Source organism: Ochotona princeps, chromosome 2, assembly GCF_030435755.1.
Source record: "Ochotona princeps isolate mOchPri1 chromosome 2, mOchPri1.hap1, whole genome shotgun sequence".
Taxonomy (NCBI): Eukaryota; Metazoa; Chordata; class Mammalia; order Lagomorpha; family Ochotonidae; genus Ochotona; species Ochotona princeps.
The window spans coordinates 266,767-288,131 of NC_080833.1; the positions used below are offsets into that span (position 1 = coordinate 266,767).

General features: G+C 46.2%; 2 protein-coding genes and 1 long non-coding RNA gene across 5 annotated transcripts in view; 1 reads left to right on the top strand and 2 right to left on the bottom strand.

Annotated features, from left to right (window-relative positions):
- Positions 1–1,213, bottom strand: part of LOC131482170 (rho GTPase-activating protein 20-like) — a 30,975-nt gene extending 29,762 nt beyond the window's left edge. For 2 of the 3 annotated variants that reach the window (XM_058673972.1, XM_058673985.1), the window contains exon 1: positions 1,031–1,213. In XM_058673972.1, coding sequence (XP_058529955.1) covers positions 1,031–1,124 — 94 coding nt within the window. In that variant the 5' untranslated portion in view covers positions 1,125–1,213. The remainder of the gene's footprint in view (positions 1–1,030) is intronic. The other variant, XM_058673964.1, reaches the window with a different exon arrangement.
- Positions 1,214–1,865: 652 nt separating this feature from the next.
- Positions 1,866–20,415, bottom strand: LOC131482185 (uncharacterized). Its single transcript, XR_009246791.1, has 7 exons — positions 20,362–20,415; positions 17,935–18,262; positions 12,556–12,659; positions 11,043–11,127; positions 4,828–4,905; positions 3,139–3,236; positions 1,866–2,515 (listed from the first exon to the last, which is right to left on the bottom strand). It is a non-coding gene; the product is annotated as an uncharacterized LOC131482185 (long non-coding RNA).
- Positions 20,416–20,467: 52 nt separating this feature from the next.
- Positions 20,468–21,147, top strand: LOC105942588 (programmed cell death protein 2-like). Its single transcript, XM_058674027.1, has 2 exons — positions 20,468–20,845; positions 21,030–21,147. The coding sequence occupies exons 1-2, from the start codon at positions 20,563–20,565 to the stop codon at positions 21,089–21,091; spliced, it is 345 nt and encodes a 114-aa protein (XP_058530010.1). The 5' UTR covers positions 20,468–20,562; the 3' UTR covers positions 21,092–21,147.
- The last annotated feature ends 218 nt before the right edge of the window (positions 21,148–21,365 follow it).

The window sequence follows — 21,365 nt, forward strand, 5'->3', positions numbered from 1 at the left end:
AACTTCAAATCATAAAAATGTGAGAATTAAAAAAAACCAGGAAGGAACTCATCATCCATGTCCTGAAGTAGCCACTCCTATAAAATCGGCGGTTGGCTCCTAGGACCTAACTTCCTGCCTTTGGATAATAATTTGTTTCTAGGCTCACTGGAACTTCTTTCAGCCCTATGTATGCTTTTGTTAAATAAATCTGTTCTTACAAATATTGCTCTACATCATCCCAAAACAGCATACATTCCAGTTATCCAAGTATGTGGTATACAACTGACAGTGACAGAGAATATTTGCCAAAAATAACATGACTGGTAAATGATGGTACAGGTTTTGAGTCCTGCAGAATTTATAACATTTCAGACTAAGTGCCTTCTTTTTTTTTCTTTTTTTTTTTAAGTGCCTAATTCTTCCATGAGGTCATCCTTCACTTGCTGCCTCGGTGGGCACTGGACAACTGCTACCTCAGATCCTGCAGAGTATGAAGTGGCGGGATACAAGACAGGCAACGTTGTGAGCCATTCGAATGCATTACAGCAGGGCACATTTAGTACATCTAACAGCATAAGCTCATGGAGAATAAAGCGAAAAGTATGACTTCACACTGAAATAAAAACAAGTTTCCACACTATGTAGAAACTGCCTATCATAAAGGAAAGATGTATTAATTTAAATTTGTTAGCACTGAAACAAAATGATGTTTTAATTCTATGTCTCCATAGAAATCTGCCTGGTACCCGTAGACATAGAAGGTCAAATTAAATTTACTAAAACCATGCTTTTACTTGACATACTATCATATGATGTCTTAGATGGAGATACAGTTTTCATCAATCATTATGTTAAATCAAAACACTTGTCATACATTCTCTTTGGTCCCAAGACAATGAGAAGCTCCTCTTGCTGGTTTTGTAACAGAGAGACATGGGCCCTGGGTAAGCAGCTCCTACGACCTCTGACCTCTCGGGAACGTTGTCATTGCTTCCTCACTGAGGCCCTGACATGCTCTCCCTGGGATCCCAGTCCAAGGAATTCTCACCCAAGCTGCTGTCAAGATGTATGGCACTCTCCTCAGAGATGTTGAAATTGAAGCTCTTTCCAAAGCTGCTGGGAAACGCCCAGGTGCGCTCCATCTGGAATACAGTGGTGTCATCTCTATGTACCCACAGGCAATTTTTGATCAGACAATTTATAACAGAAATCCATGACACACAGGAAAAACAGAGTTGCCTTTTTTTTCATTTGCTATAGTTCTAAACTATGTCATCAATAAATATTCAAATTATAAAGAACACAAAAATCAGAATTATGAAAAACTTCCTCGTTGACTGAAAAATATTACTTGCCAAAGAAATAATTATACTTGAGAGAATATTTTGTAACTGATACCAAAATACTTCTGAACAGAAGACTCATATGCTTTGTGGCCCAGTTCTATTAATAACATTTTTGTATCCCTAACTCCATCAGTAAAGCTAGGATAGTTTTCAGTTAATTTTCAGTTAACATACAGGAAGTTTGGAGTAAATATCTACCTTGTTTTCTAAGTTTTGCAAATAATCCAGTAGATAAGACCTTGTGAAGCATCTTAAGCTTGGGAAGCAGAGCCTCTGGATGGGAAATTTGGCAAGAAACGAGTAAGCTCAAAAAGCTGAGTGGTTTAGCTGCAGTCGCTCGCGACACATTTGTACTTACTCCAAGCTTTACATCTCAATGGGGAGGAAGGGCTTTGGGAAAGAGCTGTGACTGTATTGGGGGGGCGGGTATATGATTCGATTATTGTTGCTCAGAAACTTGGGCTCATTTTCATATTGCAGCAGCAGAGATCAAAGGGTAGGTAAGCGTTTCCCTGAATGAGCCACTGCTGGCTGTGTATGGAGCTGCATGTGCTTATCCCAGCCGGGCAGGGTCAATTACAACCTCAGGAGACTGTCAATACCAACAGTTCAGCAGAGAAAAGCTTAGTGTGGAAACTATGTTCCCACTGCCCCCAACTCAGGGCTGAGAGCCAGAGTTGCCCCTTGGCTTGCAGGTTCCTGCTTCTAACATTATCTACTTCTCTCTGTGTGGTTTAGTCAGATCAGTGAATTGTCTCCTGGATGAGAATGGAGAAACATTGCACTGCTACTCTGCTCACAATCTACATTCCCATCACTGTCATAATTGAATGAATGGCCTAGACCACCCATAGGTGGTTTTATATATATATATAAAATTATATATTATATATTGAATTTTTACTCTATAAATTTGCCCATCAGAATTTATATCCCTGAATCTCACGTTCCAAAGAGTATCCTGCTCCTCAGGTTACAAAATAGAGCATCCCACTACCTTCTGATTCTCTTCCAGTGTTGGTATCTTGAAAGTGGGTTGCTGATGGGAAAGCATGCTTGGAATAACACACAACAGTGACTTCAAAGTTGTCTTTGGATTGAATGAGGAGTGTTGAAACATCACGGGTAGGGACCTCAACAAGTACCACAAAACAACATGGCTGATTTTTGGAAGGTGTTTTGAGAGCCTATAGACAGAAATTTCAGTCTTAAAGCTAGTCGTTAGATAAGGAAGCTGTATATATACATAAAGACAACAAGACATTTAAATACCATTATTACAACCCAATGAAAATAAATGGAAATAGGGCAATGTGTCTTAAACAAACAACCTCTCAACTCCAACACTATATTTTAATTTTGGCAACCTTCATTGCAAGCACTTATTTATCTAATAGAATTATTTTGAACATCCATGAATGCAAAAAGTCATCGAATTCAATTACTTAACCATATATGGTCCTTTTGTGTTTAACTTTCTCATTTGCAATGTTAAAATGGAGCATTGGGTAATTTTATTTAGTAGCATCTCTTTACCCAGTGGGTTTCCTCAATAACCAATTGACATATTTTGAATGTGTGCTCAATGGTAAAGGACTACGTATTTGCAATACTAGGAGAAAAGCAATAGGTAAATGACAGTGACAATCTTGAATATTGAAACTGGCCTCATCTTTACGACCACATTAAAAACCATTTCACATTGGTCATTCTTTACCAGATAAAGCTCTATCCGAGAAGATAATAGCTCTTTAAGACAATGGTTGGTTGTGCATTTCAGACATGCTTAGAGTAATTATCACATCATCACCTCTGAATTGTAGGCAATCCTTTATCCTCTTCTACATCGGCAACAGCACCAATTCCCTGATCATAGAGTGCAGTCACACATGCACCTCCTTGGGTAGTCTGCAGAAAATCCACAGAGGTTAAAACCCACATTACTTTGTAACAAGCTATAATTTGGAGAAATTACAAATTGTAGGAGTATTCAATGTAATCCCGTTTTCCTCACAGTCATCCCAACCGTCACCTCTATGGAAGTGGGCCTGCAATTTTACAGTGATTTCACTTGCAGAGATGACTTAGGGGTTTATTCTGACTGCAAATAAAAGCTGAACAATGCTGAAAATCACCAGAATATTTTCCTCTTGTATGAAGCTGATTTTAGGGCCCAGTGGCGTGGCTTAGCAGCTAAAGTCCTCGCCTTGAAAGCGCCAGGATCCCAAATGGGCACTGATTCTAATCCCGGCTGCTCCACTTTCCATCCAGCTCCCTGCTTGTGGCCTGGGAAAGCAGTCCAGGACGGCCCAGAGCACTGGGACCCTGCACCCACATGGGAGACCCAGAAGAGGTTCCAGGTTCCTGGCTTCGGATCAGCACAGCACCGGCCGTTGCGGTCACTTGGGGAGTGAATCATCGGACAGAAGATCTTCCTCTCTGTCTCTCCTCCTCTCTGTATATCTGACTTTGTAATAAAAGTAAATAAATCTTTAAAAAAAAAAAAGAAGCTGATTTTATAGGTAATCAGCAACTTGGTCCAGGCTGATGGGGTCTGGTGATAATTTGCTCTAAATCACACTATTGAATGAGAAATAATAAGCATTTACAGTTGGTATGCAGAATCAAGTATCACTCATACATACAGAGGCACACACCCACAATGAATCTGGAAGTTGGGACTTCTGGCTTGAACTACATGTGTTCACTGAGAAAAAGTTTTTGTAACATTATTTTTCATTTATGCTGCCTAAATATTTCACTGCTTAACACAAGAGAGAAGACTGAGGAATACACTTTCCTATCCCAAGAAGAGTCCTATGCTAACCTTTATATTCACTTACGCTGGAAGCTTTGTGCATTGCTTTTCACTGTAACTAAAATGCCTGCTTACCATGGTACACTTCTATAAGTTTTCAAAAGCTCAATGTGAGTTTTCTTTTGAAAACTGCCATTTCTAAGGAAGACACTTGAGTCATCAAATGCAAGATGCTTGTTTGAGTTAATACAGTGTATGTTCAGAGGCATATTGCCAAAATGACTTTGCTCCTGTGGCTTTGCATGAAGGAATCAGGAGAGGGCGGCATGTGATCACAGGATACAGGCTATTTAACAACGAATTCAGGAGCTACTTACTATGTGAATTTGTTATGTGCTTTTCAATGTTTCAGGGTCTTATACTTGTCAAGCATGTTATTGCTATAGAACTGCACTTTAATGTTCTGTTTCCAGTTCCTTATGCTATGAATTTCAGTTCATGTGACATTTAAAATGTGAATGTAAGAGTGATGCCCATATATAGATGAATATTTCTCTGCTGCTTTAAGTTTCTAAATATCTTTCTGATATGGGGGACAATTTTTGATGATATCTACAATAGTTGTCCTATACAGGGAAGAATATAGTAAAATCATATTCATTTCATGTATTCATAACTAGGTGAAAACATATTAATCTTAAGAATAATTTTTAAACCCAAAATGACTGGCAGGTAACTTACACATATTCCGAGTATTGATAGTGATACTTTGATTAGATCATTTACTGCATGTAGACTGATTGCTACCACAACTTGAAACTGTAAAAAAAGATCAAAGTTGTTTTCACTGAATTGTACATCATATTTCTTATTCAATGTCAAATTATTATTATTTTAAAGGTAAAGTTTCTTTTTGACTAACAATAAATAAACCACATAGAAGACACTGATCCTTAATTCACTTTCATTCCTTTATGTAATATAAAGCTGAAAATGTCTTCAATCAAGTGTGTGTGTCTTTTTTTTGCATTATGTGACAGTTTCATAGGCTCTGGGGTTCCCCCCACCCCTCCCCATGCCCCTCCTCCATGGTGGACCCCCCCACCCCGTTGCAGCATTACAGTTCAAATTCAATCAAGATTCTTCCCTTGCAAACAGATGCTAAGCACACAGTCCAGCTGCTCATTGTCCAGATGGAATGTACAGCTTCTCGGGGAGACTATTTAGCTGCGATCAACCCCTAGTGGTTTTAATATTTCTCTAGTTATGAATCACTGCCAGTCTCGCCACTCCCAGCTCGATGAGGTCGTTGTAGAGTTCACTGGTTGACACTGTCCATCATAGAGTCTTCATTCGCCCGGTTTTCGCTGCCAACATATATCTGAGATGGTTGATTGACCGGTTCTGTCCTCTGTCTTTTCTTGGCTAGGGTTCTGAGTCCAGCTGGTCATCGCCACAATCAGCTTGTAGGTGCAATTCCTGGGCTGGTTTGTTTTCGGACTGGAGTTGCTCTGGAACCAGTGGGTGTTGCAGACTAGGTTGGTTCTGCCTAGCACGTACTCGGCACTTGCGTCAGCCAGTGGGGGCTGCAGCCTAGTCGGGGCAACCCACAATAACCCCCACCAGGCCAGCCCCCTATCCTGGTTTACCTGTGTGTATAGCAGACTAGTCCAGTCTGTCCCACATCCCATTTAGCTCTTGTATTTGTCCCTGGGTTTTAAAGCTTAGTTCTGACTAACCAGCTCGGCCATCCAGCCCCCACAGATGTTGTTGAGTTCCTCTCTGTCTAGCCATCCCAGCTCCATCCAAGTTATCATGTCCTCCCGCGGGAGCAGTGACCCAGGAGGGGGGAACCCATTGTTTCCCTCCTGGGTCGTTCACTGTCCCAGTTTATGCACTTTTCGGGTGGTTCCACGATTTGACTTGACAGAATTAGTCCCCAGAGCCAGCTTCTGCCAGCTGGTGTAGCGGCTAAGTCCTTATACTCCTCATCCATTCTAATTTATGCTTGCCCCAGTAGGGGATAATTTGCTCAGTCTGGCTTTTCCCTGGTCTAGTTCCCATGCGGTACACAGGTGTTGTAGCCCTGCTTAGTGTGGTCTGTCCCCAAACCAGCCCACGCTCTCCAGTGGGAGCAGCTGTCCGGGGAGGGGACCAGCCCCTAAATTCCCATGCCGGCTCTGCCCCTCCTGGTTCTCACGTGTGCTGGTTGGGCACTGCAGTCAAATCTAGTACCGGTAACCTCACCCTGACATTCCACATTGTACGCTGGTTTTGTCGCAAACAAACCCGGCCCAACCCACACTCTGTTCTGGTGTTTGGATATGCCAACAACATGCACTGATTCAGCCTGGTCTGCCCCTGTCCCGTGCCAAATGTATGCCCGCGGGAAATTTTCCATGGCCTATTCTGGGCTGTTTCCTATTGTGCTTCTTGCGCTGACCTGGAGGGTCTGTATCTTGCCAGAGGAGTTGCCCAGGCACCTCCCTCTGAGCCTCTCCCCTTGCCAAGTTATGCGCATACCAGGGGGTTTTTGAGCCAGCTCTTCTCAGTTTACCTCCTGTCCAAGCAGGAACAGTGGCTTAACCTGGCTGGCTTTCACCCCATTCAGGTTCTTGTTATAGGATGTTTCAGCCCAGCTGTGGCTCGTCTATACCCACGTACAGTTCACAAGTGGCTCAGTGGGGGGTCGAGACCTAGCCTATCCAGTCTCAGGTTTACCGTGGCTATCCAGGACACCAGATGGTGTTGGGGTCCGGCACAGTCCGGTGCATCCAATCCCAGCCCACACTAGTGCCTTGGGAGACTACAACTATTTCTAGGTTAGGACACAGCCCCCATTCCTGTACACATTCCCCTTGGAGGGAGCCTCAACCCAGTCAGGGTATCCCCTTGGCTCCCAGACTGGGCCTGTTACTAGCCGTAGATCATATGCTTGCCAGTGGTTGCTCTGACTCAGCTTGTTGCAGTCCCTCATTTGTCCTAGCCTCAGCCTTAGACACTGTGGCTTCGCATCCTTGATCCAAGCACAGTAGCAGGTGTAATGGCCCAACTCGGCTTGACCTGTGTTCTATTCACCATCCAACGAGGGCAGTGGGTGTGCTGTCCTAGAGATTCAAGCCTCTGTTCCAGGACACTGCAAGGAATCCTGTCTCCATTGGGCCTATTGATGGGTGTCCCCAAATAGCTTTCCATATCGTAAAAATCTCTGAGCTCGCCGCCGGGCGGCCAGCAGGCAGAGCCTGGCACCACTTGTTGCACTGGCCGCCCAGAACGGAGGACTCGCCCTCAGCCTCCCTGCTGTGGGTTTGGCGAATGGAACTCACCCAAATTGCCCGCTCCCAACTAGCGGGAGCAGGGCGGAGCTCAGACTTTAGTCCAGCTCTGAGGCAGCCCCCATGGCTGCCAACCTGGGGGCTCCTTTGCCCCTCCCCCGGGTCTGGGGGGAACTGCGAACGCGCCCGCGGGGTTTGGCGCCATTCTGCAGCCGAGTTTCATGGAGTAGAGGCACCCCCGGCAGCCCGCCACTTTGCCGAAGTTTCAGTCTGCCCCCCCCAACAATGAAACTCACCCGAGTTGCCCGCTCCCAACTAGCGGGAGCAGTATGTGTGTCTTTTAAAATAAAGGAGTTTGGTGCTCATGAATAAGTTTCAGCAAGAAGGAGAATGACTGCCAAGACTGCGAATGCGGGGCTATAGGGTCTGGTCCTCACCAACATGAGGGGTGACTTAGACTGCGAATGCGGGGCTATAGGGTCTGGTCCTCACCAACATGAGGGGTGACTTAGACTGCGAATGCGGGGCTATAGGGTCTGGTCCTCACCAACGTGAGGGGTGACTTAGACTGCGAATGCGGGGCTATAGGGTCTGGTCCTCACCAACGTGAGGGGTGACTTAGACTGCGAATGCGGGGCTATAGGGTCTGGTCCTCACCAACGTGAGGGGTGACTTAGACTGCGAATGCGGGGCTATAGGGTCTGGTCCTCACCAACATGAGGGGTGACTTAGACTGCGAATGCGGGGCTATAGGGTCTGGTCCTCACCAACATGAGGGGTGACTTAGACTGCGAATGCGGGGCTATAGGGTCTGGTCCTCACCAACATGAGGGGTGACTTAGACTGCGAATGCGGGGCTATAGGGTCTGGTCCTCACCAACATGAGGGATGACTTAGACTGCGAATGCGGGGCTATAGGGTCTGGTCCTCACCAACATGAGGGATGACTTAGACTGCGAATGCGGGGCTATAGGGTCTGGTCCTCACCAACATGAGGGATGACTTAGACAGGGGGAGCTGCGTCATTCCCTGCCTCGCTGAGCTACATTTCTGCAATATGGGCTTCTTTAGTTACAGAACGTATATTCACTTCAAGTTAAATTATAATAACTGGCCGTCACAGGCACTCACATTGTTAAACGACGACGTAGAGAAAACCCTTCTGAGTCCGGCATCACACTCAGATTTTCACCGTGGCGATGTATGAAACAATGAGTGCAGGATTCAAGACAGAACATTTCAAAATTTAACTTGCATTTCCATAGCTGCCAGTAGTTCCCTCGCCCTTCACATCCACAGAAAGACAACTCCACAAAAACAGGGAGACAATTCATCCAAATCACCTGAAAGGGCTGGCAAGGATTGACCTACCTGACCTATCTGAGCTGCAAGCAGCAGTGGTTTGGTTTTTTTAAGATTTATTTATTTTTATTGGAAAGGCAGATATACAGAGAGGAGGGGAGACAGAGAGGAGGAGAGACAGAGAAGAAGGAAGATCTTTTTTCCGCTGATTCACTCCCCAAGCGGCCACAACGGCTGGAGCTGAGCTGATCTGAATCAGCAGGAACCAGGAGCTTTTCCAGGTCTCCCACGTGGGTGCAGGGTCCCACTGCTCTGGGCCGTCCTCGACTGCTGTCCCAGGCCACAAGCAGGGCGCTGGATGGGAAGTGGGGCAGATGGAACATTAACTGGCACCCTTATGGGATCCTGCTGCTTGCAAGGAGAGAACTTCAGCAGCTAGGCTACCATGCCAGAACCACAGCAGTGTTTTTTAAAAAGATGATAAGTGTCTAAGAAGATGTACTGTGCCTGTCAATTTCATAACATCAGAGTAATCTGTAATGAGGTCTGCATGCTTTGAGAAAATAAAAGCTTAAAGAAATATTAAGAAACATAAGCAGACTTTCACACTTACAGAACTTGGGTCTCAAAAATTAGGAATATAAAGAGTTCATTAACATAAAATATTTTGGAAAGTGCAAGCAGTAGGCTTTAGGGTTCACTGAAAATGCTCATTTTTTTAATGGATGTCTGCAAGTCCTTACATAGACTTTTAAAATTCTACCAATAGGGCCGGGTGGCGTGGCCTAGCAGCTAAAGTCCTCGCCTTGAACGCCCCGGGATCCCATATGGGCACCGGTTCTAATCCCGGCAGCTCCACTTCCCATCCAGCTCCCTGCTTGTGGCCTGGGAAAGCAGTCCAGGATGGCCCAAAGCTTTGGGACCCTGCACCCTCGTGGGAGACCTGGAGGAAGTTCCTGGCTCCTGGCTTTGGATGGGCGCGCACCGGCCGTTGCGGCTCAGTTGGGGAGTGAATCATCGGACGGAAGATCTTCCTCTCTGTCTCTTCTCCTCTCTGTATATCTGACTTTGTAATAAACATAAATCTTTAAAAAAAAAAACTCTACCAATATTGTTTTACAAAACTTGAAAAGAAGCTTTTTAAAATGTTCATAATCATTTTATAATTTCTTTTGTTTTTAAATCAGCAGGTTTGCATGGCATATAGAAAACAGAAAATAGAAAAAATATTGTGGGGCCTGACACGATAGCGTAGTGGTTAAAGTCCTCACCTTGCACGAGCCAGGATCCCATTTGGGTGCTGGTTCTAAATCCCGGCAGCTCCGCTTCCCTTCCAGCTCCCTGCTTGTGGCCTGGGACAGCAGTCGAGGACGGCCCAGAGCAGTGGGACCCTGCACCCACGTGGGAGACCTGGAAAAGCTCCTGGTTCCTGCTAATTCAGATCAGCTCAGCTCCAGCCGTTGTGGCCACTTGGGGAGTGAATCAGTGGACAAAAGATCTTCCTTCCTCTCTGTCTCTCCTCCTCTTTGTATATCTGCCTTTCCAATAAAAATAAATAAATCTTTAAAAAAAGGAAAAATATTGTAAGGATATACGTATTTTTTAAACATCCTCTTTACATTCTGGACAAGTAAAAAACTTCACAGAGATTTATTTCTTTGAAAGTAAAAAGATGTTGGGCCCGGTGGCGTGGCCTAGCGGCTAAAGTCCTCGCCTTGAACGCCCCGGGATCCCATATGGGCACCGGTTCTAATCCCGGCAGCTCCACTTCCCATCCAGCTCCCTGCTTGTGGCCTGGGAAAGCAGTCCAGGACGGCCCAAAGCTTTGGGACCCTGCACTCACATGGGAGACCTGGAAGAGGTTCCAGGTTCCCGGCTTCGGATAGGCAAAGCACCGGCCGTTGTGGCTCACTTGGGGAGTGAATCATCGGACGGAAGATCTTCCTCTCTGTCTCTCCTCCTCTCTGCATATCTGACTTTGTAATAAACTGAATAAGTCTTTGAAAAAAAAAAGTAAAAAGATGTTTAAAAATAAACCATGCATTAGTTAGGGAAAGTGGAAATAGGAGACAATGTTGCTTTACCTGAACATATCTAAAAGAAAGCTTTACTGGCTCAGCTTGGAAATATGATTAACCCAACAAACAGCATCCCGTCTAAAGAAGCAAAATATTAACACATCTTTCAGACTGTAGACAAACTAAAAGACTTCAATGTTCATGAAACTGGAATTGCAGAGTAACAGAGAAAGGAAATCTTACATTGAGTAACATTATTCCATTTTACTTTATGGAGCTGAAATTTTCTAATCTTTGTCAAAGAGAAAGGCTTAAAAATATAAGTTTATACAATTCCAGGTAGAATTGGAAGTTCACTTACTGATGCATGGTTGCTGATGTCTACAGCAAAGACATGAAGGAGAATGTTTCTAGCATGATCCTCCTCTTGGGATATGTCGATGTTCCTAAACAAATTCAACAGTACAAAGTAGATTATGTAATTAATAACTAATTTCAGATCAGTCTATGCAGCTAATATTTTTAAATCATATCATATTGACAGACTCATCAAGATTAGAGAATGAGTTGGAAACATTGCAAGAGATGAAGACATGGGCTAGATATACGTCCCACGTGATGAGCAGTCTTATTCAAACAATATTCCTACATGGATTGCAAGCCCTGGCTCCTTCTCAGGCTATGAGTGGAGCCATTTCTTCAGCACTCAGTAGAGTGACTTGCATATACGAAAACTTGAGAGTATTATTACTTCCAGCTCATAGTACAGAAAGAAGAAAAACGTGAAAATGACATCTATAGCTTCCTTAATGATAAACAAAATATGCATGGAGATTAGGGGACTTTATTTTTAGAATGACTTCACTGTTCAAGGCCATTTTATAACTTTTTACTGAAATACAGTGTGCATACCAAAGAAATGCACAAAAAAGTACAGAAAAGCAAAAATGTGTCCCCCGAGCACGCTCATAACCAGTGTTGAGATGAAGAGCAGAGCATGACCACACCAGAGGAGCCCTCAGCTCTCAGGTGGGAGCCAGCAGGAGGCCGGGCAGCATCTACGAGAGAACGCTCTCTAACACATTTATTCTTACAAGGGCAATTATTGGAAAGCGTTATTTTCAGAAATTTACATTTTAATCACAACATAAAAATGAAAAATGTATGTAATGGCAAAACTCCATTTGTGAAAGTTTTATTATTCCCGAATAACTACGTCTTCTTATCGCTGAATAACTACAACCAGAGAAACAGGAAAAAAAAATGAACTACATGAAATGTCCACACTACATAAAACTATCAGTGCACGTATAAACACGCCAGAAGGCAGTGGCTCAAGTACTGCCTTCCTCATTTCTGGTTTCTGGAAGGATTCCATCTGTGCAGCAGTATCACATGATGGAAGTGTGTCGTACATTCAAGAGAGGCTGGTGCAGAAAGTCAGCACTGAATCATGACCACGGGATGCAAGCTATGAGATCCTGGGAAAGTCATTGAGCCGCTGGAAGCCTCAGTCTCCACAAGTTGAAAAAGGTGTTAATTTACAGAGGACTTTATAGCTTCCTGTTCTGTCAAATGTAACAAGTAGCAGGATTCTAAATTACCCTAAAGATTACTTACATGTGCATGAATATGTTGGCCCAGAGACAAGAATATCATTTGTAAATAACAGCCACAATATTTATTTTTTCATACAGATTCAGAATTAAAGTAAGTTCAATGAGTTCTTACTGGAGTCAAAATGTCAGTCATTAGGGCCAATGTTTCCCTTTCAAAGTAGTCTGGGAGAAATTTTCTCTCTGTCCTAGACACTGCAAGCGACTATGCCCTTCCACAGCTAATCCATGTACAGACTAGACTGAATTAGTACTCACTGGAAGGTGGCCACACATTTCACTGCAGGCCAAACCAAGAAGAGCAACATCTTGTCAGAGGTGCTAGTCCTTTCCTCCAGTTTGTCCACTATGTAGTTGATCATCTGCAGGCAGTTGGGTGACATTACATACTTAATATTCAAGTTGTTCTTATTTTCAGAAAGTCAAGCAACAATCAGTGTTAGTTTCTCAAATATTATGGGAGAAGCTATGCTCCTGCGAAGACTTCTTGTTCTACCTGCTCCACGGTCAAACATAGGATGTTCACATCTATTCCCCATTGGCGCACAGCACAGAGGACCATAAGACTCTACAAAGTGTGTCCTGAGCACAGCCAGCCTACGGAGGTTCTACCTGCTCCACGGTCAAACACAAGATGTTCACATCTATTCCCCATTGGCGCACAGCACAGAGGACCATGCTAGGACTCTACAAAGTGTGTCCTGAGCACAGCCAGCCTAAGGAGGGTCCTGAACAAACATAACAAAGGGAGCCAACAGTGATAGTCTTTCTGAATGCTGAATATGTGTTGCAGACCACACTCTAAATGCTACTTTTTTGAGAACCATGCATTCATTTGTTGCCTGTATCGTGCCTATTTCTTACTTTAATTAGGAGGCTGAATAAATATCAGAAAGCACACAATTAATATATAATTTTTTCTGAGAGAGACTGAAACAGACTGGGAAGGCTGGTATTAAGTTAGTGGGTGAGACTCCTGCCTTCAGCGCCAGCACCCCACATGGGCACCCATTTGAGTCATGGATACTCCACCCTTTATTCAGCTCCTTGCTCACGCACCTGAGAAGCACTTTTACCCCTGCTCCCACAGAGCAGACCCGGAAGAAACTTCTGGCTTTTGGCCTTGGACCAGCCCCCCCACCAGCCATTGCAACCATTTGTGCAATGAACTGCCAGAGAAAGATTCTTTCTGCTGCTCTTTCTCTCTAGTTCTGCCTTTCAAATAAATAAACCTTTTAATAAAAATAGAGACAGACTAAACATACAACATTGGATTACATGGATTTAAATATGTTGAGTGATCGTTTTTGTAAGCATTTCTAAGATACAGGTTACTTTAAATTTCCCTTAAGATTTGCTTCAGAAAAAAATTTCTAGACTGAATTCAGGTAGCTAAGGTTTAAGCGCTTTTTCTCTCCTCTCTGGTGATACCTGTTCCTAGAAGCTGGCTGTGTTCTGTGCCAGTCCCCTTGAGTTATGCAAATGATATTTACGTGACAGTGTTGGGCCCATTTAGGATCATCCTTCTTTGTTAGGGTTGGAAAGCTGATACATCTTCACAGTGTACTCTGTTTTCTAGCTGACTCACAGATGGCAGGGGTTTGGGTGTGGGCTGTAGGGTATTCACTTGAGGGGAATTCTTCCTACCACTGACATCCAACACACTTAGGGATGAGAAGCAGTCACTAGTGCTACCATGGTTGCCCTAACTTCCCAGGCGAACCAACAGGAAGCCTAGGATGCATACAGCTCGGCAGTTTGGGAAAGTGTTTCAGGGAAGGTTGATGGCATGGGGGCCTACTGCATGTCAGTACAAACAGAAACAGGCTGATAAAACAGATCCTCTGCAAACACATTCTACTATTCCTGAGAAAGTAAGGCTGCCACAGAACACAGCCAAAAGCACAAAGGGCAGGACCAGCTGCCCAGAGGGTAGACCCAAGAGCCACAAAAGACTGTGGTTGAAGTACCTTCAGCAGTATATAAAACAGCTTACATACACAATGCATGTCGAAGGATCACTGAAAGAAATATGAATTCCCATGTGAATGTCAATGATGGCATTGATAATAAAATACATAATCTAAACAAAAACCCATGTGTATTGCTGAAATTATAACCAAAGTGTAGTTTGCAAATGCTTTCTTAAACTGTAAAGTTCTCCACAAATATCTGCTGCTATTTCCATTGAAATGAACAGTGTCAGACATGTCATTTAACAAAATTGTCTGACTCACTTAGGAAAAATCATATTGTATTTTCCCAATATTTTAAACTAATTTACTTGTAAATAAGTAATTACAGGTTGGTTTCATGTTAGTATGAAAATGAATGTAATGCAAGGTTATGGTAAAGTAAGTCCCATATTGTCATTCAAATTTTATCAAAAAAACGGCTAAAGAACATAAAATACTGGGTACATTAAAATGTGTACAAAGACCAGACCATTCTTTCTATAATTTGGTTGTACTTCCACCATATTCCAAGAGGTCTCTGTGACTACACTAGGAAAACACAAATATAATGAAGAAAATATTAAACTCTTTCGAATAGGGCAGGGATTTGCAGAGACTTACAGAAACATATTTTTCCCAGAGCACAGGCAGCATGTCTTCTGAGAACATAGTCTATTGTCTTGTCTTGGCAGCACTAATTCTGAACAACACAAGCAGCTTTCTATGAAACCAATACTGAAGTCATGGGTTAGTTCCTGTGTGTTAGGGGAAGCAAGTCAGAACACCTTCTGGGGGTGCCGATCTATTTGGATGATCTCAAATCACACATGAAGAGATTACCTTGTATAGCACAGATCTGAATGACCTTCTAAAAGCTTGAACTGCTTTTTGGTTGATAAGAACAGCTTTTTTCTTTAATCCTTGACACAGAAAATGGCGCAGCCTGTGGGCCTGCTGAGATTTGAAGCCAAATCAGGCAGCACCAGGAACTCTGCCGTAGCCAAGGCAACTTGCTGTTATGATGCAAGGTTCCAAGGCTCATGCCATAACTGACAGTCTGCCATACTGACTTCTCATATTTAAGTCACTTCTAATTTTTAAAAATAGGTAATTATCAAATCACATGCAATCTGGGAAACCACCAAGGATTTTTTTTTTAATTCAGTTTTACAATTGGCCCAAACTGGAATATAATTTTATATCCATATATTTCAACTCACTCTCTATTTCTCTGGGAAATACTCAGGGCCGGGTAAATTCATAAAGGAGTGAGGTTTCTTTTACTTTTACAGTCTAACATTAGGGAATATTGCTCATCTAGCCTTTTCCTGGCTTGCAGATCACCGTCTTCTGTGCCTTCACATGGCAGTGAAGGAGAAAGATGTGAGGGCTTAAACAGGGACATTTGTGGGGACACAAAGTGGTCATCTACTTGTGTTTATCATCGTCAACACTGACCTTTCCCCCGAGTACCAAACAGAAGAAATAGTATAAAGTGATGCTCTGCCAGAAACAATTTCTCTCCTCAAGTTTCCATGCCAATGATAAAATGTTCATATATTAGCTGGCATGAAATCTCTTTTATTTACCATGTGTATCACATAGGGAAAAAGTGTTTTCTAGAAATATCTCTAAGTCTCGGTTTGTAAAATAAAGGAAACATCTCAGAGGATTCTGCCATAATTGCAAATAAATAAATAAATAAATAATAAAGTGTCATCACAGAAAAGACAGTATGGAGACGGGCTTGGCATAACCATTTAAATCACCATCTTTGCCAACAGCATTCCACATCAGTGTGCTGTTCCTGGGTGTGAGCGAGATCACACCAGACATGTCTAAGGTTTATTAAGGAGTCTTTATTGGTGATAACAGGGCCCACTGGAAATAGTAAGTCACAAGTCCATATGGCAATCCAATCAATTATAACCCCAAGAGGAACAAATGGTCATTACCCGCAAGTCCATTCATTAAGCTGAAGACCTATGTCCCAGCTTCCCCAACAATACAAGTTATCCTAAGAGACATGCAACGAATAACCTGGATGTACTTCATTTCTATTTTCATTGTCCCACCCAAGCAGTAAACAGAGGGTGAGGAATACAGACACACAGGGGCCATACCTGTCCTCAGAGGTACTGGGGAGGCCAAGAGCCAGAGTACCAGACCAACAGAAGCACACCACCAAGATGGTGAGCACCTCCCTATCATGGACCTTTATAGTGAGGAGAGTGGTTACACAACAATGCAATACCACCCTCTCTCAGGTGACAGGTGAGAGTCACAGGTGGGCCAGAGGGAACACCTAGGTGGTAGGGGAATGGCTTTCAAGCTCGTGACCCTGAACTAGCTGCCTGCGTCACCAGTGTCAGTTCTAGTCTTGGCTGTTCCATTTCCAATCCAGCTCCCTGCTAACATATGTGAGGAGGCAATAAAGACTGAGCCAGATCCTTGGGCCTTCTCCCATGTGGGAAACCAGGATGGAGTTCCTGGTTCCTATCTTCCACCTGGCCCAGCTCTGCTTATTGAAGCCATTTGAGAAGTGAATCAGAAGTTGGCAGATCCCATTCTTATTTATTTATTTGTTTATCTATTTATTTACATATTTATTTTAGTTCCATAGGCTTTGGGTTTTCCTTTCCCCTCTTCCCCAAATCCCCTTCCCATTCTCTCTTCGATGTTCCCTTTCTCTTTCAAATTTGAAAGACACACATGATGGTTACTGCAGTTACAGGAAGTGGGTGGACACCGCAGTGACCTCAGCCAGAGATCTGGCACATCCCGAAGGCAGCAAGGCCACATATGGGCCAATGATGGACAAAGGCCAACATTCCTTGCCCTATCAGGGCCGAAGGAGGGCCAGTGCCAGCACCCATGTCAGAAGGGGTATGAAACCTTTGTCTCCACTACCCAGCACCCATGTCAGAAGGGGTATGAAACCTTTGTCTCCACTACCCAGCACCCATGTCAGAAGGGGTATGAAACCTTTGTCTCCACTACCCAGCCCCACTTGCGGGCCTCTCCTTCCTGTTTGTTCCTCTGCTGCAAGGGGTAAGGCCCAGGAACAGACTTCTCTTCTCATAATAAAGGTCTGTTTGTACTTGGCTGGTATTTTCTTTCTCGGGTAGTCGGCAAAGCTAACAAACACACATGCACACATAACGTGGCCCCATGGCACAGTGATTCATTATTACAATTAGCTGTTTCTGTAGCAGGTATGAAATCTTTGCTTTTGAAAATACCAAATGGTTGCACCTGGTGTGATGGCCTAGCACTTAAAGTTCTCACCTTGCATATGGTGGGATCCCATATGGGCGCCAGCTCAGCTTGTATCCTGGAGGCCCAGCTTACCATCCAGCTCCCTGCATGTGGCCTTGGAACACTGCATTTGTACAGAAGACCCAGAAGAGGCTCCTGGATCCTGGTTCCTGGCCTGGGACCAGGCTGAAGCCAGGAGCCAGGGGACTCCCAGATGGCACTTGGGGCATCCTTCTCAGGTGTATTAACAGGAAGCTTGATGTAAGCAAAGCCCAACACTCCCAACCCCAGACACCCTCACAGCAAGTAGGGCCCTATGCTCCCTGAGGACCCATGCCTGGGAGACTCAGAAAACAGCCCTGGGCTGGCAGAACCATGTCAGGTATCTAGGAAGAAGCTCTTCTTGTTTCATAGGAGCACTTACCAGGCCATGGGGGCAGGTGGGGAGTCTTGGGCAGGAAGGTTCACCCTGGCAGCCATCCTCCAAGGGTACTGAGGCCTACAGTGGCAGCCATGGTCTCCTCCAGCTGTAGCAGCAGCTCTGGGGGCTGTGGTGAGAATGTACCAGTGTCCACTCTCTGGAACTCAGGGTGTGCAATGACAGAGACCAGCACCTCTGCAAGTGGCCGATGTCAAATGCAGCCTTCCGGTGGCCCAGCCTGGTGCTCCTTCTGCCCCCTGCCCCAGAACAAGGAGCCTCCTTTCAGTGATGACCTTGAGCAAATGGTAAAACTCTTCAACTTCATGATGACCTGAACCAGAACAAAAGGCCAGTCAGCCATGTGGTCACTGTTGCAGACAGCACAGGATCCCAGCACAGGCCCAGTGAGCATAGGCACTGAGAGGTAAGGGAGCAACCCATGGGTTCCAAGCCACAGAGCCTGTGAGCCTCCTGAGACAGGCAGCTGGCCCTGACACTCAGCTGGCCCTGGATTAACACTCACACATGGCTGATGACTGCCTGCCTGTTGGGTTTTACAGGCACATCCTCCCCACAATGGTGGGCTACTGACACAGACCCTTCTCATACCCTGAGTCAAGTCCCTGCAAGCTTCAGCCACAAACTCCCTCCCATGCTCCCAGTTCAGCCCAGCAACCCTTGGCCATGAACCCCCTTCCATGCTCCTAGTTCAGGCCCAGAAAGTCTCAGCCCAGCCCCCTGAGTCCCCTGGCAGTGGTGGTGCCAGGTTGGCATCAAATCCCTCCACTTACTGATCTCCAGCTGCATGGCACAGAGCTCCTGTTGTAGAAAGTGCCACATGAAAGCCAGGTTGCAGCCACTGACTCAGTTGTGCTTGGTGGAGGTGGTGTCATCCTGGAGGGGCCAGGCAGTGATCCACAAACCTGCTATAGGTGCCCCAGGTGCCAGCCCAGCTGCGGGGAGGGGATGGGCCACATCGGAACGCACCCAGAAGCTAAGATCATCTCAGTCCATTGCTACCCAGATGAGCCCAGGGCAGGAGTAGGGCCCAGGGGTGGGGTGGTGGTACTCATTGCCTCTGGTACCCTGCCCCCTGTCCTGGTTCTTCAGGGAGCCACTAGGAGATGTGACAGGGACTACAGCCAGCAAGAGCAAAGAGTGCAGGTTGTGGGGGGGACAGGGCAGGATTAGGGTTAGGGACAGAGCAGGGTGCAGCTGCCCTACCAGGCTGTGCACCTGATGGTGCCACCTGCTGGATACAAACACCATCAGTCCAGACGACTGGGTCATCTTGGGGATGGGGGGGTGGGACCACAGTGCTGATGCGTGGGGTGCAAGTGAGCATCCCAGAGTGTGGAGGAGGGGAGGTCACATCATAGTGCAGGACACTGTGACTGTCCCACAGAGACTCAGCTTGTTAGAACCACTATACAGACCATCTGTGGGTGTTATTACACTCTACGGACCAGCTGTGGGTGTTATTATACTGTGTGAGTCAGTCACATCAATATATCACACCAAAAACTGAAAGTTTTCAACGATTGTGCTCTCAACAGCACAATTCATTTCTTTTTCAGATCTATTCTATTTTATTTGAAAGGCAGTTATAGAAAGAACTAGACAGAGAGCTCTTCTACCTGCTGGCTCACTCCCTAAACGGCGAACTGAGGCAAGCTGAGGCGATGTGAACCCAGGAGCCAAGTGGCCAGTTGCTTTCTGCACGTGGTTCTCCCACATGGGTTTAGGAGACCAAGGCTTGAGCCATCACGTACTGCTTCCCCAGGCACTTGCGCAGGGAGCGGATCAAAAACAGAGCCTGGGAAACAAACCAGCACCTGCATGGATGCCATGGCTGCATGACAGTGCCTCACCCACCATCAATTTAATGAGGAAGAATGGAAGTATTTAGTTTTAAAAGACACATGGAGCGGGCTCAGCAGCGTGGCCTAGTGGCTAAGGTCCTCGCCTTGATCCCATATGGCCGCTGGTTCTAATCCCGGCAGCTCCACTTCCTCTCTGTCCTCCTCTCAGTATATCTGACTTTGTAATTACAATAAAATAAATCTTTAAAAAAAAAAAAGACAGATGGATCTGAATGGCTGAGCAGGAGCAAGAGATACTGCAGCGGCTGGTTACAACTGTTGGGGCTGGGCCAAGCAAAGCTCAGAGGGGTCTCCAGTCCTGGTGCAGGCACAGGCTCTAGGACCACCTCCCGCTGCCTTCTGGGGCCACGACAGGAAGCCCCGGGGACACCAACAGGGACACGGCCTCCTGGGGTGACAACAGAAAGGCCGCTCCCGGGGCGGGGTCCGGGTGGGAAGGATCCCAGTCAGGCGAACCACCTCCGGCTTCCCTCGTGGCAGACCGGCTCCAGCTTCGGCGTGACCGTAAGACCCGTGGCAACGGGACTCCCTGCCGTGAATAACAGACCTCAGCGACCCAATGTCTCCACTTTGTCTCGAGGAACAGCTACCCCAACACGCGATCCCGGAAAAATGTTAAAACCCTCCCGTGACGGAGCGGAAGTTGGCCTGCAGGCCTCCTCCCACCAAGCTCCAGACCTCCAGCCGTGCTCCCGCCTCCCGCCTTCCGGCCGCCCGACCGCCCCTGGGCGCGGTGGTTCCGGTCGGCATGGCCGCGCTGCAGGCCGCGCCGGTGGAGCTGGGCTTTGCGGAGGAGGCGCCCGCGTGGCGGCTGCGAAGCGAGCAGTTCCCCAGCAAGGTGGGCGGGCGGCCGGCGTGGCTGGGCGCGGCGGGGCTGCCGGGGCCCGGGGCCTTGGCCTGTGCGCTGTGCGGCCGCCCTCTCGCCTTCCTGCTGCAGGTGTACGCGCCGCTTCCCGGCCGCGATGACGCTTTCCACCGCGGCCTCTTCCTCTTCTGCTGCCGGGAGCCGCCGTGCTGTGCCGGCCTGCGAGGTGTGTCCTCCCCGCCCCAAACCCCGACTTGTGGGTTAGGGTGGTGTGGGTGCCCGTGGCTCTTGGATGTTTGCGATTTGACAGCCATCAGTCTTGTTTCTGACTTGGTTAGCCCAAGAGCACACTCAGTCACACGTGCCAGATAAAATTCAACTTCTGGATTTTAAATTTCATTTATTCAAAGGCAAAGAGGGAGAGAACGAATCTCCTGCGCTGCTTATCGCCCCAAATGTCCGTACCAGCTGAGGGCTAAGCCGAAGCCAGTACAGGGGGTTCCCACATGGTCCGCTAGTGCTGGTCCCCACAAGGTTCCCACATGGCCCCCTAGAGCTGGTCCCCACAAGGTTCCCACATGGTCCCCTAGAGCTGGTCCCCACAAGGTTCCCACATGATCCCCTAGAGCTGGTCCCCACAAGGTTCCCACATGGTCCCCTAGAGCTGGTCCCCACAAGGTTCCCACATGGTCCCCTAGAGCTGGTCCCCACAAGGTTCCCACATGATCCCCTAGAGCTGGTCCCCA